General features: G+C 41.6%; 1 protein-coding gene across 1 annotated transcript; it reads right to left on the bottom strand.

Moving 5' to 3' along the window:
- Nucleotides 1-912: 912 nt before the first annotated feature.
- On the bottom strand, nt 913-11,895 carry LOC143266755 (C-type lectin domain family 2 member D11-like). The gene is made up of 5 exons (XM_076566033.1): nt 11,755-11,895; nt 5,249-5,374; nt 3,651-3,826; nt 2,958-3,064; nt 913-2,075 (listed from the first exon to the last, which is right to left on the bottom strand). Exons 1-5 carry the CDS (start codon nt 11,819-11,821, stop codon nt 1,967-1,969), a joined length of 585 nt encoding a protein of 194 aa, XP_076422148.1. The 5' UTR covers nt 11,822-11,895; the 3' UTR covers nt 913-1,966.
- Between the last annotated feature and the right edge of the window lie 4,189 nt (nt 11,896-16,084).

Here is a 16,084-nt window from a genome sequence, read left to right on the forward strand (position 1 = left end):
ACAATGTCCTGTCCACTAATATTTGACAAATTCGGGCAAAAATTTTCATTTCTTATCCTATTTAAAACAAGTAGTTCCTTTTTAAAAGTATATTCAATAATCTACCTTTTATCTTATCATATCCATATTCTCTCTTTTTTCTTTTCTGAGTAGATTCAAAAGTCTACCTTTTATCTAATAAGATAAAGATGAAGATAAAGATAAAGGTAATAAGATAAGAAATAATGATTTCTATATCTTCCCTTTTAAAAAATATACCTTTTCATCTGTGTCTTTTTTCTTTTTCTTTCTTTTTTTTTTTAAACAAGAACCCTGAATCTAATTTTCTTTGTTTAGCTTTTTTTTTTTTTTTTTAACTATTAACAATTAACAACTTGTGGGCTGGAGAGATGGCTCAGTGGTTAAGATCACTGGCTGCTCTTCCAAAGGTCCTGAGTTCAATTTCCAGCTACCACATGGTGGCTCACAACCATCTATAATGAGATCTGGTGCCCTCTTCTGTCATGCAGGCATACATGCAGGCAGAACACTGTATACATAATAAATAAATAAGTCTTTAAAACAAAACTAACAACTTGTAATCAACCATCATAAGTAATGACAATATCCATAAATCAAATTACCAAAAACTGCCCACTTCACCTCTTGGGAATGTGGACATAGTTTTCTTAAAATTAGTTCTTGCTGCCTGGGGGTGAAGGCATCTTTAGAGGACCCTGAAAAGAAAATTTGGTATATTGTCAAGTCTTAACCTGAGACAGGTAGCTGTATCATTTGTTGTCCGGTCTCTGAATAATGCAAAATCGCAAGGCTTATCTCAAGTCCTTATTAGAGTAGTGAGGCTGACTCATCTCAGTTAGCCATCTCAAAATTGTCCTGAGCAATTTGTAGTCCAAAGCAGATCTTTCAGTGGTGTTAATCTGCTTAATGGCTTTAATGATAATCCATGTGGAATCATCATTGTGGGATCCCATCATCCTTTTGAAGATTTCAAAGTTGCTGTTAGGTGTGGTCATGTTTCCCTGTAGATTTTTTTTTTTTTTTTTTTTTTTTTGTGTGTGTGTGTGTGTGTGCCTCCTCTGTGGTTTGGAGTAATCACAGTCTGATAAATGTCTGTCTCTCAGAACCACAAAGTTCTTCTCTAGAAGAGAATATCTTCACAGCAATTTCTCCCCACCATTTGCCTCACCAAAATTCTCCAAACTGACCTTTGTGGATGCTTTCTTGTAACACAATGGGCCTGGCAATTGTTCTCTGAACAAGCAGAGGTAAACTGCTGCATCAACACGATGAGAAGCAGCTTGTAGCTCAGAACAGAAGCCATGGTCCCGCCACCATTGTTTGTAGATCAGCCTGGCTGCAGCTTCTCCTCAGAAAGCCTCCTAGGCTGTCCTCAAACTCAGGATCCTCCTGCCTCTGCTTCCTTCAGCAAATCCCACTAGAGTATGCCACCACAACTGGCAATGTGTAGCTCGGGTCTGATCTGGGGCCCACAAAGCCACAGGCAAGTAGCAAGTTGGGTGCTAGATGTAGCATGAATCTTAAAATGTCTTATTAATGAAAACAAACCTGGATCCAGATATTGGGATGAGCACTGGAAGATCAGAGAAACAGAACAAGCCACAGCTAACCTCACCTCAATAACTTCTTAGCTGATCTTGTTTCCTCAAACTGGAAGCCTCTGTGTCATCATCTGAATGGATCTCAGCTGAACTGCTGCTAGAAGCCTAAAAGCTTAACAAGACCTAGTTTCTGGTCCTCATGCCTTATATACCTTTCTGCTTCCTGCCATTGCTTCCTGGCAATAAAGGTGGGTGTCACCATGGTGGTTTTCATTTATGATATGGAGAATTTTTGATAGCGATGTTGGCAAATAGGGGATGGAGCACCAACTGTAGATGGCAGGTTACAAATCACCTCTTGGCAAAGACTAGAAAGAAGAAAAAGGGATTCGGCACTGAAGTGTTTAGTTGTTGGGCTTGCTACAGATACATCTCCTCTCTGCATAGACCCGGGCACTGCTGATGCCATTGTTGTTCAGGTAAGCATATTCTTCCACTCCTCGGATGGGAACCCTGAAAATAAATCCATAACAGTAAATCTGTAGAGCGCAGAACTGCATTCGCCCCCGCAATGAAATCTTGCCTGTCTCCACTGCTTGTAATATGAATCAAAGGAAGGCAGAGCCCAGGAGGAATCATCTGCAGAGATTTACACCTAGTGACTTTTACATTCTCAGGGGTGATTCGAACACCACACCTTTGTCATTTGTCCATATTGAACCCTGAACTGCGTGTACAAAGCATTGGACTGGTGCTTGCTGCCACGTTCAAATAAACTACAGCCATGGGTGGCCTCACTAAGGGTGATTTTCAATTCTGTTTTGAAGCATTTTACATATGGGGAAACCCACTTCTTAGTAAAATGCTGAAAGGGCTTTAATGATGGACAAGACTGAGTCTGTGATCTACCATTCCAGTATAATGGCTCCGTTCAAAACAGCTATGCTCACATCCAAGAACTGTCTGGGTGCGCTCTGATTACAAGACTTCAGAGGAGGTTTCCGATGTCCTTAGAGTTTCTGCTTCTGTGAACTGGTGCACCCATGCACACAGTGGACTGATGAGCCTCAGGCTAGCACTTCTGCAGTGGCTTCCTGAGGTTTCAGAGCCCTCATTGACCATCTGAGATTCTGTCTACATTCCAAACAGGGCATTTATCAACAACAAAACATTTTAAAATAGTGCAGGAGCAGACAATAGCTACCTCATATGCCATCATCATGATAAAGATTTTGAGTAAAATCACACTAAGTAAAGGTTTTAAAAATGATGCCGAATATACCTCCGAGGCAGTATCATTGGCTTCACATGCCACAGCCTTCATCTTTCATAACCACAGCTCACGCAAACACAACACATGAACATGGTAGAAGGAAAAGTGATTTTAAAACATACGAGCTGTTATATTCAGTGTTGTCTGTCCATCGCCAAGAGTGCTCTGGTGAGTTCCTGCGCAGGCCAATCCAGTAGTCAAAAGTCCCTTTGTATCTCTTCAGGAAATTCTGTCATAAAACATGCAAAGCGAATATACATGTGTCTCTGTTTCAGATGACCCTTGAGTGTCCCCACCCTACGGCTTCCTCTTTAGATGACAGAAGGGTGTAACTGAGGGACACAGACTTGGGAGCTATAATAGCCCTCAGGTCTCAGTGGATCCAGTTGACAGCTATAATTCATAAGTACCTCATTTGAGTTAAAGTACCGATTTTAATGGCAGATCCCTCCGTGGTTGGGGTAGTTTCTGGTTAAGCCTCTCCTTGCCGTTATTAACAGTTATCACCTTCAGGATGCAACATATGGTGGCTTGGAGCAAAATGCTCATGAGACCACCAGGTATCTCAGTAAAATGGCATATCTGGGATTCCACATTGACTATGAGCACTACATGAGAGAATGTTTCTTGAATGTCTGCCTCAGGGCTCCAATCAGAAGTGTCACCATCAGCAAATGACACACACTCACATGTTCCCCATGTCTCCATCTGTGTGGGGTGGGATCCATCCTCGTGCCTCATCTTTAACCACTCTACCTCAAGGCAATACACATTCAACAGAACAAAGAACAAACCAATTCCCAGTCCTTTCTTACCAGCTCCTCCAGGCTGTCAAATCGAGCTAGCTGGGCCTCCAGTTCCATGCACAAGGTCTGGCTGAATGTCCAATTACTTGTATTTTCAGAAAAATAAAAACATTTACTCCAAAATCCAATCCAATCTCTTGGGCAAGCAGCACAGGTATTTTTGATTGAGATTTGTTCTTTCTTTACTAGAATTTGGACAATAAAATGAATTATAACAAGAATTGGCATAGCCTACTAAGCTCAGCTGTGAGGTGTGAATTTGACTGTAGTTTTCCTAACTGATCTGTGGAAATCCTCTCCTTAACATGATGGTCCTTTATCTAAAAACATCCCATCTAGGGGCTGTGCCCCAATCTCTCTGGGTGCTCACAGAAAATAGAGCTCCCAGGAAGTGAATTTCTATATCATCACTTTTTGTGCTTTATGATTGTTCACTGCAGTAGGAGTTGCTAGAGCAACAAGCACTCTGTATGGACACCGACTTGGACAGTCAGACTGATAATTGAGGTAACAGGAGGACTATTGGGAAGGTTGTATACACAGTGTGGATGTGTTGCACTAAGGGATTGTTCATATCTTGGAATACATTGCTGGCTTGTTAGAGAGCACAGTCTGCCATAGCCTAGCATCTTTCTCTACAAGCTCAACAATATAGAACTCCCTCCCCCTCCAACAGAACTTCCTGCTCTCTACCTGACCTTGTCTGAAGGGTGTCCTGGGGCCTGGAGGACGGACCTTGTCTGAAAGCTGTCTCTAAAACCAGATGCTTGCTTCATCTTTAGCTTGACCCTTGATACAGATCCCTGCTAAGAAGATTTATGCTAGGAGTTCTGATATAGAACCCTACTGCCACATGCCAAGCCTTGTGATAGTAGAATGTCACTTCACACAAATTAGGGTTTGTCTCCAGGTTCCCAAGTCCTATATATTCCTTATACTCTGGAATAAGTTGAGCTGATTCCCCCAAGTCTGTCTCTGGGAGGCCTCCCTTCATCCATGCCCATGGGCTGCATACAAAACTTTCTGTCACCTCTTCTCAATCTTGCCCTTCTCAACCTGATGGCCAATAGAGGGAAAGAGGCCACCCCACAGATGGTGACAGTACAAGACCTCTAACAGTATTCTGAAGAGTGTGGTACTAAAATCCTTTAATTGATCATTTCAAAAACCTTTCATTAAATACTTTCAAAATACAGTTGAACACGGTAACTAAAACCATGGGTAATGGCGAGAGGTGCTGTATCTTCCTGGCCATATTACTCTTCTCTGTTCTCATACTTCCTTAAGGTTCCTCCTTTAGGTATTGCTCTCCTTGTTCTCCACCTTGAATAGTTCCCCCAGGTGGACATATGTCTCCTGCATCTGTCTAGAGGTTGCTGAATGCCATCTTCCCAGGGATGCTGATCCTGGCCTCCTGTGCACACCACAGCCTGTGCTGTTCCTTCACTGCATCTTCCTGCTAGACCCCAAGTTCCCAGAGAACAGTAATTTCCAGTGAGTTTTCTCCCCAGCCCTCCCCACAGTGCCTGGCTCACAGTGGTCAGTAAGTCTAAGTGACAATGTGGATGTGGACAGAACACTGCAGAATCTGGAGATGAGTCACTCACCTGACAATGCAACAGACAGTGCAATTACAGCTGCAGTGAGGACGGCGATCACTGTATAGCAGCAGTAAAGCTTAGCAGGGGACTCAGGAGAGATGATCCTGAGACATTGTACTTGGAGCTTTTCACCTGTAAAATATGAATATCAGAACATCAATCTCAAGAACCTTTTAGGGAAAAAGATAAATTTGCCCAGAATCACCTGTAGGTCTGGCTTGTAGTCCCCTGTTGCAAATGCCCTTCACAGAATTTCTTGGTCTATAAATGATCTTTATCTCTCACTAGAAGAAAGGGAAACAGAATTGTTGCCAAGGAGTCTTGCAGTTATTGAACCAAGAGCCAATGAAGGAGCAAGAAACAGAAAGAGTGAAGATTAGGATAAAAAAGAATCAACAACAAAAAAAAAAACACCCATTGTTCTCGTTACATAAGAACAGACTGGCTAGGACTGAGGGATCAACAAGTGACTGGAGAGCTGGCTGAGAAGTTAAGAACAGTTGTTGTTCTTCTAGAGGACCCAAGTTTGGCTCCCAGCTCCTACATGCAGCAGCTCATGACTGCCTGTGTATCTCCTGCTCCAGTCAAAGAGACAGACATGTTGGTACACTTGTGCATTTCCAGTGTTAAAGAGGCAGAAGCTGGAGAGTCAGGAGTTCAAGGCCAGCCTTGACTACATAAGGAGGTTGAGGCCAACCTGGACTACATAAGGATCAGTTTCAAAGAACCTAGTAAGTAAATAAATTAATGAACACACACACATACATGTAATGGAACATATTGACATAATTAATGGATGAAATATGGGAGCATTTTAACAATTTTTTTCAAAATCTTGTGAAAAAAAATTAATATTAGTCCAAAATAACAAAACTCTCAACAAGTTAGGAACTGAAGGAACTCTTCCCAACACATTTAGGGCATTTCAAAGAAATAAATAAGACATTTATTTATTTTATTCATTTTAAACTTATTTTTATTTTATGCATATGGTTGATCTGTCTGCATATATGTCTGTGTTGTAGAATATTTGTACACTGTGAAGATGTGTCTTTGCTAAGGGGCATTCTGATTGTTTTACTAAAGAGCTGAATGGCCAGTAGCTATTTAGGAGAGATAGGTAGGATTGCTGAGGAGAGAAAGGAAGAGGAGAAGAAATCAAGATGCCAACAAGACACTGAGAGAGTTGGACCTACAGAATGAAAGAAAGGTAAAAAGCTACAAGGCAAAACATAGATTAATAGAAATGGGTAAACTTAAGTAAAAAGAGCTAGTTAAAACAAGCCTAAGGTAATGCCAAGCTTTCACAATTAATAAGAAGACTCTGTGTCATTATTTGGGAGCTGGAGGAACCAAGAAAGACTCATTACATGTCTGAGCAGGGTGTGCATGTTTGATCTACAAGGAGACCAGAAAAGGGTGTTGGAACTGGAATTACAGACAGTTATGAGTGGCTGTGGCTAAACCTGGGTCCTCTGTAAGAGCAGCCAATGCTTTTAAGCATGTGCCATCTCTCTCCAGGAAAAGATAACTTTCAAATTGCATGAAAATGCAAAAGAATTAGTCTAGCTGAGCAGTTTAGAAAAAAAAAAGAAGAAGAAGAAGAAGAAGCTAAATTTGCAGAATTGACACCACCTAATCACAGAGTGACAGAAACAAAGACATAAAAAGTACTGTTTTGGCCAAAGTGTAGGTGCATAAACCAAAAAAAACAGAGAAAAAAATAAAACAACTTGAGAAAAAGTAAACACGTGGGCCTGACATTTAACTGAGTTGGACATATTTGGGGAGATGAGGTTTGATGGGGGAATGTCTTTCTCTATGCTGCGAATAGGTGTTGCTCTGAATGGTTGATAAATAAAGCCATTTGGCCTATGGCAAGGCAGTTTAGAAGTAGGCCGGAAATTCAAAGAGCGAGCCAAGAAGAAGGCGGGGAAAGACGCCAGTGAGCTGCCCTAGGAGCAACATGTGATGGGACGCAGGTAAAGCCACGGAACATGTGGTAATACATAGATTAATAGTTATGGGCTAATTTAAGATATAGAGCTAGCTAGTTAAAAGCTTGAGCCATGACCATGCAGTTATAATTAATATAAGCCTCTGTATGTTTACTTGGGGGATGAAAGTGGGAAAGATTTGTCCCAGAACACCGACAGGCTGGACACAGGAAAACTTCCTGCAACAGAGGTTGCTGCATGCCATCGACCCAAAAGGCTGATCTTTGTGCACACTGAATGCTGTTCCACTCTTACTTCTTCCTGTGTGCGCCTTCTGCCTATACACCTAGACAATCTGTATCCATGTGCTAAAAGCTCACTTCTCCTACCTCCTATAAAATGTTATCCAAGCATGAAGCCTAGGACTATAAAACTATCTGAGGAAAAGAGAAAAGAAAAATCTCTGTGAACAAGTCTTGAATAGAAATGTCTCAGGTATAATACCAATATACTTATCGATACCTTATAGAAAATGGAACACTTGGGTTTGGACCTTATTAAGAAAACCTCTTCTCTGAGTCCTGCAAAGGGAATTTGAAAAACAATTTTTTGGAAGACATAGATTAAAAAGAAGTTGTATCCCAAGAGTTCTGAGAATTCATCGGTTTTAAAAAAGAGAAAGAGAGAAAGAATAAAAGTGAGTCAAATACTTGAACACTGGCTAACAAAGATCGTGCATTAAATATGCTCAGTGTTGCCAGGTTTGAGAAAAGACAGTTGAAAACATCATCAGTTTGTTAAAATGAGAATACACTTACTATATGCCCTGGCCCTGCTACCCACATATTCCCACAAGAGAAATGAAAACCCATGTTTCCACTAAAAAATAAAATCTACATGTGAATATTGACAGTAACTCTGGAGATTCTTGTAAAAAAAAAATGAAAAAAAAATTTAATTCACATCTTGCAACAAGCCAAATATCCTCCAACTTTGACAATGTAAATCAGTATTACTGAGCACTGCGGGTAGGACATTCAAAAGGAAAAATTGGAGCATCTGCTTGCCCCTGACCATCTCTCACACTGTCCAAATGTTTCTTAGGTTTAGGTCATCAACAGTTCTAGAGCAGTGAGCTACAAAAACAACTGTCCTGAGCCTATCTTGAGAATCTGATCACAGAGTTATGGGTTTTGTTTTCTTTTTTCTTTCTTTTTCCCCCAGTAGCTCCATCTGTCACTAAATTGTTTCTGCTTGAGCCAGTCTAATCCACAAGTTTTCCCATTAGCTTTTCTTAATCTTCTGCAAAATAAAAGATATATTTTGAGCTGCTTTTTTTTTTTTTTTTTTTTTTTTTTTTTTTTGGTTTTTCGAGACAGGGTTTCTCTGTGTAGCTTTGTGCCTTTCCTGGAACTCACTTGGTAGCCTAGTCTGGCCTCGAACTCACAGAGATCCGCCTGGCTCTGCCTCCCGAATGCTGGGATTAAAGGCGTGCGCCACCACCACCCGGCTTGAGCTGCTTTTATATTTCTGAATCCAGAACTATTCATGGACCAATGATGCTTGGAACAGAAATCTAAGACCAACTATTTGTATTTGACACACAAGTGTTACATGTGGATAACTACCAGACTGTAGGAATCTATGTGAACAGCTTCTCGAAAAGGAAATGTCAGGTCAGGGGTGGCCATGGTTTGGGAAAAGAGGAAGCAAGTGTCCAGGAAGAATCTGCAATGGGCCTCAGAGGAATTTGGTTGGAGCTACAGGTCTATATTTCACTGTGATGGAGACATTATGAGTATATGTTTTCAAAACTCAGAAATGTACACCAAGTGAATGAATTTTACTGAATATAAACTATACTTAAAAAAAAAAGTTTCCACTGACTTTAACCACTATATTTGCTCATTTTCATATATCTCCAAGTCAGAAGAGAGTTTATGCTTAAACTAGTAAGAAAGACAATACTTAGGACTACAGGATTGTAAGCATTATACAATGACCTTTGGATTTTGACTACATATGAAGTTCTCAACCTTCATTTTTTTGTTGTTTATATTAGATAAAAATGTCTTTAGAAACTCAATTATCATGATTTCCATTTTTTTAAATTTCTACTAAGATGATATCAAAGCATCTTTTAATGTTCCCAATAATGGCCCATTTGTTTTACTGGTCTCCTGAAGGTCCATTCATCTATAAGTCCTCATGTTTTCTTCTCTTCTCTTCTATTTTTTAACATTTAAAAACAAAGCATTTACTATAGGGAATTGCAAGCCTATACAAAAATACAGAAAACAATATGCTAAATTCTCTAAATTCTCATGTGCTCACTACCCAGCTCCAAAACTTGTCTGCATGTGAAAAATTGATTTTCATCAACTTTCTGTTCCTCCCATCACCCCATCCTTAAGATTACTTCTTAAAACATATCAGATGTCTAAACACCTTCAAATTTGAAATATCAAGGCTTACCTATGATTTCTGAGTTTAGCATCGTGCTTAGAACCTCTTCCAAGTTCTGATTAAATAATATATACCCCTAGCTAATTCCTCTAACTGATGAGCAGAGTTAGACTTTCAATGTCTGATTAACTTTACTCAGTGTGTCACCCAGATCTACCCATGTTATCACAAAAGACATTGTCTCATCCTCTCTTATAGTATGTATCACAATTTTCCCCATTTATTCACTGCAAGATGCAGGTGGGTTCCATGTGCAGGTTACTGTGAATAGTGTTACATTACACACTCAGGTATAAATATCTCTTACCGGTTTGGGAGAGTAGAGAGGAAGGAGGCAATATTTGCTATAAAGATATTATCAACTCTGGTATCAAAGCACAGTAGGAAAGAGTTCACTATAATGTATAGTGTTTCTGAAAACAGTTGAGGGAGTTTCTAATGTAGTCAGTCTCCTTAATGAAACAATAAAAGGGTGTGTTAATTGTAAAATGTCAATTTAAAAAAGAAGAAGAAAGAAAAGAAAAAAGAAAAAGAACCAAAATGAAGAGTTTGGGATTGTGTTAAAGAACAATACCTGATATGTCTTCTTGAAGAAACTTTAAGCATCTAATCACCTGGGTTCCAACAGGATGCCATACCAGACATTTCTTATACGTTATTAACAGCAAGATTTACTGAAAATTCTCTGTATTTACATCGGTGTAAGTTCTGATAATGTCTTTTTCATTTTGATACATAAATGGTAGTTTTTTCTTCTACTTTTCCCATAGTGTATACATTTGTATCTCCTTCTAATTTCAAATGCCTCCAGCAGCACATTTAGAACATAACTTTCACATCTTTATTAGGAAGCAATATTAGAAATGTTCTCTCAAAAAAAGTGAAATATTGCTGATCTGATTTTTAGCTTTATTTGAAAAAAATGCCAGGTGGTGGTTGCTCAAGCCTTTGGGCAGAGGTAGGCTGGTGGACATCTGACTTTGAGGTCAGCCTGGTCTACAGAATGACATCCAGAACAGCCAGGGCTACACAGAAAAACCCTGTCTTGAAAGAAAAAAAAGTTGCTTCACTCACAGAACCACTTATGGTTTCAACAGAGTGGAGTTTCAAATGCCTTCAGTTATACAACAGCTGTATGTTCCCATTGGGTAAGTATCTGGTTTCAAAAGTCAAACCTGCTGGGGCAAAGGGAGCAGGAATTAACAGCCAGCTTGGGATATAGTATGAGACTTTCTCAAAGAATCAATCAACAACAGCAGACTGTAGCAGCAACATCAATAGTTAATATTAATAATAACAGTAATAATTTCAGTTAGAAGAATACTTGGTGTAAGTAATAAGCGTTAACATTTGTCATGAATTTTGTGTTTTGGTAAATATCAGTCTTGTTTTCTCAAAATCCAATATTCTTTCCCTAAATGAACAATATTAAGGTGAAGGAACAGGGAAGAAGGAAAAGAATGAAATATAATGAAACATAGACATTTTCAAAATGCAAGAAAACACCATCTTGCTTCCTTTCTGAAGACTGAAGTAGAAAATCCTATTATATTCTCTCTCCATAATTTACAATGAGTTCAAAATGCAAAGGATTTAGTCCTGGGTGGGGTCAGCCTCCCGCCCCATGCCTCCTCCTTGCATTCCTTTTTTCTTTACAGTGGATCTGCAAAACAAAAACCCCAGCTTCCCAGGCAACTTCTGTCATTATGCACTTTGCAAAGATATTGTTTGAATTTGCCTTTGCTATGAGACCTGTAGAGCAGGCCTGTTCCACAGGGACTTGGTGCAATTCACCGGAGTGTATTTTACCAGGGAAACGAGTGCACTAGAACACTAAGTACAAAGAAAAAAAGCCATGGCGCCGGCTTTTGTAAGGTAATCCACTGCTCATTTCTCTTGTGCGAGAACTATTTAATTATTATATGCTCCAATGGAATAACTAATGTAACAACCTCTTAGCTAAATTCCTCTCTGCGTTTTCTGGTTCTGCAGCGAACCACTGTGACAGGCTTGAGGTTCAGCTCCTCTGCCCTCCCCGGTACGGTCCCGTCCCTGGGGAAGCACCTCCCCGCTCTCGTAGTGCGGTTCAAATATGCATTAAATACATACCCTCCTCCAGGCGGTCTGTGGTACTGAGCATGCCCACAGAAGCCTCTGCAGTCTCTGCAGTACACATCTCGGAGCCTAGACACTGTTCCAGCCACAGGAAGATAGACACTTAGCAGCTGAGAGGAAGAAATACCCTCCAGGGGACGGTTGGCCCCGCCTGGGTGCTATTGCAGTTCGCTCCTCCTTCTACAATACCTGTCCTTCCTGAAGAAATACCGTTCAGGGGAAGGTTGGCCCTGCCTGGGTGCTATTGCAGTTCGCTCCTCCTTCTGAATTACCAGTCCTTCCGTGTGCTATCCACACAGCCAGGCAGTGATCTTTTGGATAGGTGAGAGCCCCATGTTGCTACCAGTTTGAGTTTTGAGATTATCGCTTAAGAAGGGGCACCAGGGCCAGGTCAGAGGATTCTGTGTGCTAAGGATCCAGAGACTGAATCTCTAGGAGACGGAGTCGGGACGGAGAGAGCTGAAGTGAACACACTTCTCGCCTCTCTGGGAATAAGAGATCATTTATTCTGAAGCCAATTATGAGAGGCCAAGACCCAGGACCATGGATTCAGGCTGTCTCATAGGACAGACTCCAATCTGGAGATGTTTTTGTTGGTGGTGTGGGGACAGATACCTCCCACTGCCACCCTCAGCAGTGAAAGAAATGCAGAGCAGGGGTTCTCAACCTTTTTAATGCTGCGTCCTTTTAACACAGTTGTTCATGCTGTGGTGACCCCCAATCATAAATTTATTTCATTGCTACTGTAATTTTGTTATTGTTATGAATCAGAATGCAAATATTGATGTGCAGGATATGTGCCCCCCCCCAAATTGGTCCTTTGACCCCGCAAAGGGGTCACAACCCACAGGTTGAGAATCTCTGCTCTAGGTTTTCAGGGATCTTTGACTCAAGCCAAACCTAGTTCATAGCTTTGATGCCAAAAAGAATTTCAGGACCAGTTTATGAAGCAAAGTTGGAGTTTTTCTAAGATTTTCTTTGTATTATATTTAATTATATGTATGTGAGTGGGACTGGCTATGTATGGGTCTGTGCCTATGAGTGCAGGTGCCTCCAGGGGTCAGAAGAGGGCGTCACAGTGCTCCAGAGATGGAATCGCAGGCTTGAAGAGTTTGGATTTAGAATGCAGATACCCCAGAAATGTAGCAACGAAATATCATCATCCTCAAGAATAAGAAATTTAGCATTATTTTTATCATTTAGAAACATATGGCAAGGAAAATTGTAAACATCTCAGAAAATTTTTAAATACTAGAATAAAATATTTGGGTGATGGGTATGGTAGTACATGACGCTGATCCTATAACTGGGGCGTCTATGACAGGTGGATCTCTATGAGTCCACAGCTAGCCTGGTCTACATAGGGAGCTCCAGGCCAGCCAAGGTTGTTAAAAAAATACTAAAAATTTAATATATTAAGTGTATAAAACATAATAATATATAATCAATACAGTAGTGTAAAATAGTAAATATAAATGTATTATGTATACTATCAAAATATGAGTTAATAGAAATGCAGTCAGAGAGGTTTTGAACACAGTTATTTGGGGTACTCAACTGTCAATGTAGTTGGAGATGTGTGTCACCCAGATTTTCTGATGTCCAAATATATTGCAGGATATTTGTTTACACTGTGTGAAAATGTGTCTGTGTTTTGCCTCACCTGCCTAAGGCACCTGAACAGCCAATAGCTAGGTGGGAGAGAATAGTCAGGATTTCTGGGGAGAGAGAGGAACGCTGAGAGCAAGAAAGGAGGAGATGCCAGCGAGATGAGGAGGGAGTTGGACACACAGAATGATGAAGAGGTAAAAAGCCACGTGGTAGAATGAAGATTGATAGAAATGGGTTAAGTTGTAAGAGCCAGACTTTCATAATTAATAATAAGTCTCTATGTCATTATTGGGAGCTGGTGGTTCCAAAAGGAAGTCTGACAAGAAAGTCTGTTCACAAGCAGTTATTTCCTCAGATGTCAGCACAAGTTTGAGGTACAAAACAAGAACATAAGAGGTTATCTCCTGAGGTTTTAGAGCACAGGAGGTATTAATAGTAACCCGACACCATCTTTTCCTCTAGGCTGAAGGCAATCTTTGATTGGTGTCTTTAACTAATGAAGTTGCCTGGTTTTGGTCCTCCTTCATTTCTTCATCTTCAGGAACTCATGATGGAAAGACTCTGTAACCAATTTGACTTTTTAGTCATAATTCTTGTCCTTTTGGCTGTGAATCTAGCCATTCACGGACAAGTCATTTCTCCAACCCTTAGTTCTAAGGGCGTCGCAAGGAAGGTGCCATTGTAATGAGCAAACAGATGATGGAGGAATGGGAGACAGAGAAACAGAACGATTCATGTGCTGTGGAATGAGGCAGATCTGCAGAAGTGAAGATGGTGAGGAACGAGGACCCAAGGGGGTCCAGCCCCTCCATAGTCCCCTCCCAGGGTCCGGGAAGAATCTGCAACCAGCTGATAATTAACCTTTGAGGATAGGAAATGAATCTACACACACGAAATTCTTTAGTCTACACACGTTATTCTTCTGAGTCAGTTCTCTCTCTGCATAGCTTCTATTCTGCTCTCATGTCTAGCTTCCTTCTTGCCTGATTTCTCTCTACATTTATCTGTGGTCCCCTCTAAGTTCCATCTTAATTCCTTCATATAGTTCTGCCCCATATAGGTTCTCGTCCATCTAGTTCCTTCCCATCTCAGCTCCTCTCCCATCTCCTTCTTTCTCACCTTGTTCTTCCCCATTTGGCTCTTCCTCATCTTCCATCTTGTTCCTCTAGTACTCTCTTCTAGCCCTTCAATCTAGTTCTTCCCCATCTAAGTTTTCTTTTTGCCTCTCTCTCTCTTCCTCTGGTCTCCTTATTCTCTTTGTTCTCCTCAAGTATCCCCAAGAATCCAGTTATAAACCCAAGCAATAGCAATCCTCTGGCAGAGCAAGTTCACCAGGCTTGAATTCTTATGGGGTCATAAAGGCAAGTAAGAATTTTCCTCAGGTGGTGACCACCAGGCTTTCTTTTACAACCCAAACTGGGAGTGGTAAAAGAGGAGGTCAGCTGAGTGCTAATGACCGGTTAGTATATGAAAAAGGGGACCTATGTGCTCAGTCTGCATTCCTAGAAGTGGTTAGGTAAGAAGTTAGGGGTCTAATAGTAAGGTTGTATAAGAAAGGAGGGTCTCACCCTATAAGAAATAAAGCTATCTGCCTGGCCTAGGAGACAGGTGTTGTTTCGTTTGATCTTGGGTGCCTGATAGACATTTTAGATAAATACATTTATCACCGAGACTTCCTAAGCCATGGCTTGACCTTTGGAGAAGTCCTTGACTTTTCCAAGTAGTAGCTTGTGACAGTAGCTGAATTCCATTACACTTTCCTGCGGCTAGCAGCAGGTGAGGAACAGGCTGTCGTGGGTGGCCTGCTTGCCACTCTGGACTACGTTGACATCTGGGCCCATATATCCACCAAAGGCCACAAGGATGCCCAGGGTCTGGGTCACTACCTGTTGCCATTTTGGTGTCCAAGCGCCACACCACCTCCAGGACCATGCTGATCTGAGTGGCCTATGCTGTCATCAGAGGACATGATGACATCCAGGCCTGAGCTACTGTCAAGGGCCATGTCTGGGTCCATGGCCCTGCAGTAGCCAGGATCTGTGTTGATGTCCACAACTTCAGTAACCACTGAATGCCTGGGTTCTAGTCACCCACCTGGTGCCGTGCTGATCTGAGTAGCATGTGCTACCACTGAGGCCATGCCCTGGATATGACTGAGGACCATGTCTGAGTTTGTGGCTCTACCACAGCCAGGATCTGTGATGTTCACGGCTTCTGTTAATACAAAGGCCATGCAAATACGTGGGGTCTGGGCAGTTACCTGAGGCCAGGGGAGGGTCTGAGGGTCATGCTGGAGCTTGGGGGCATATAGATCTGAGTGGCCTGCGCTGACACCGAAGGCCATGGTGACATCCCAGCCGAGGACCATCTAGGTCCTTAGCCCTACTGCAGCCAGGGTCTGTGTTGATGTCCGTGGCTCCTGATACCACCGAAGGCCATGCCAACTCCAGGGGTCTGGGCTGCCACCTGGGGCCGTATTGGTGTCTGGGGGCCATGCTGCCACAGGGGCCATGCTTATCTGTGTGGCCTGTGCTACTACTTGGTGCCATGGTTACATCTGAGCCTGAGCTGTTGTTGGAGACCATGTCTGGGTCTGTGGTCCTACCACAGCCAGAGTCTGTTTTGATGTCCATGGCCCAAGTTTCCACCAAAGGCCACACAGATGCCCAGGGTCTAGGCTGCCATCTGTGGCTGTGCTGGTGTCTGAGGACTG

This window comes from Peromyscus maniculatus, chromosome 3 (assembly GCF_049852395.1).
Source record: "Peromyscus maniculatus bairdii isolate BWxNUB_F1_BW_parent chromosome 3, HU_Pman_BW_mat_3.1, whole genome shotgun sequence".
In the NCBI taxonomy this organism is placed as follows: Eukaryota; Metazoa; Chordata; class Mammalia; order Rodentia; family Cricetidae; genus Peromyscus; species Peromyscus maniculatus.

Coding starts and splice junctions, on each gene's coding strand:
- LOC143266755 (XM_076566033.1), bottom strand. CDS start 11,821: ATGTGTACTGCAGAGACTGCAGAGGCTTCTGTGGGCATGCTCAGTACC. Junction 5,375..11,754: donor CACAGACCGCCTGGAGGAGG/GTATGTATTTAA, acceptor CATATTTTACAG/GTGAAAAGCTCCAAGTACAA. Junction 3,065..3,650: donor TTGACAGCCTGGAGGAGCTG/GTAAGAAAGGAC, acceptor GTTTTATGACAG/AATTTCCTGAAGAGATACAA.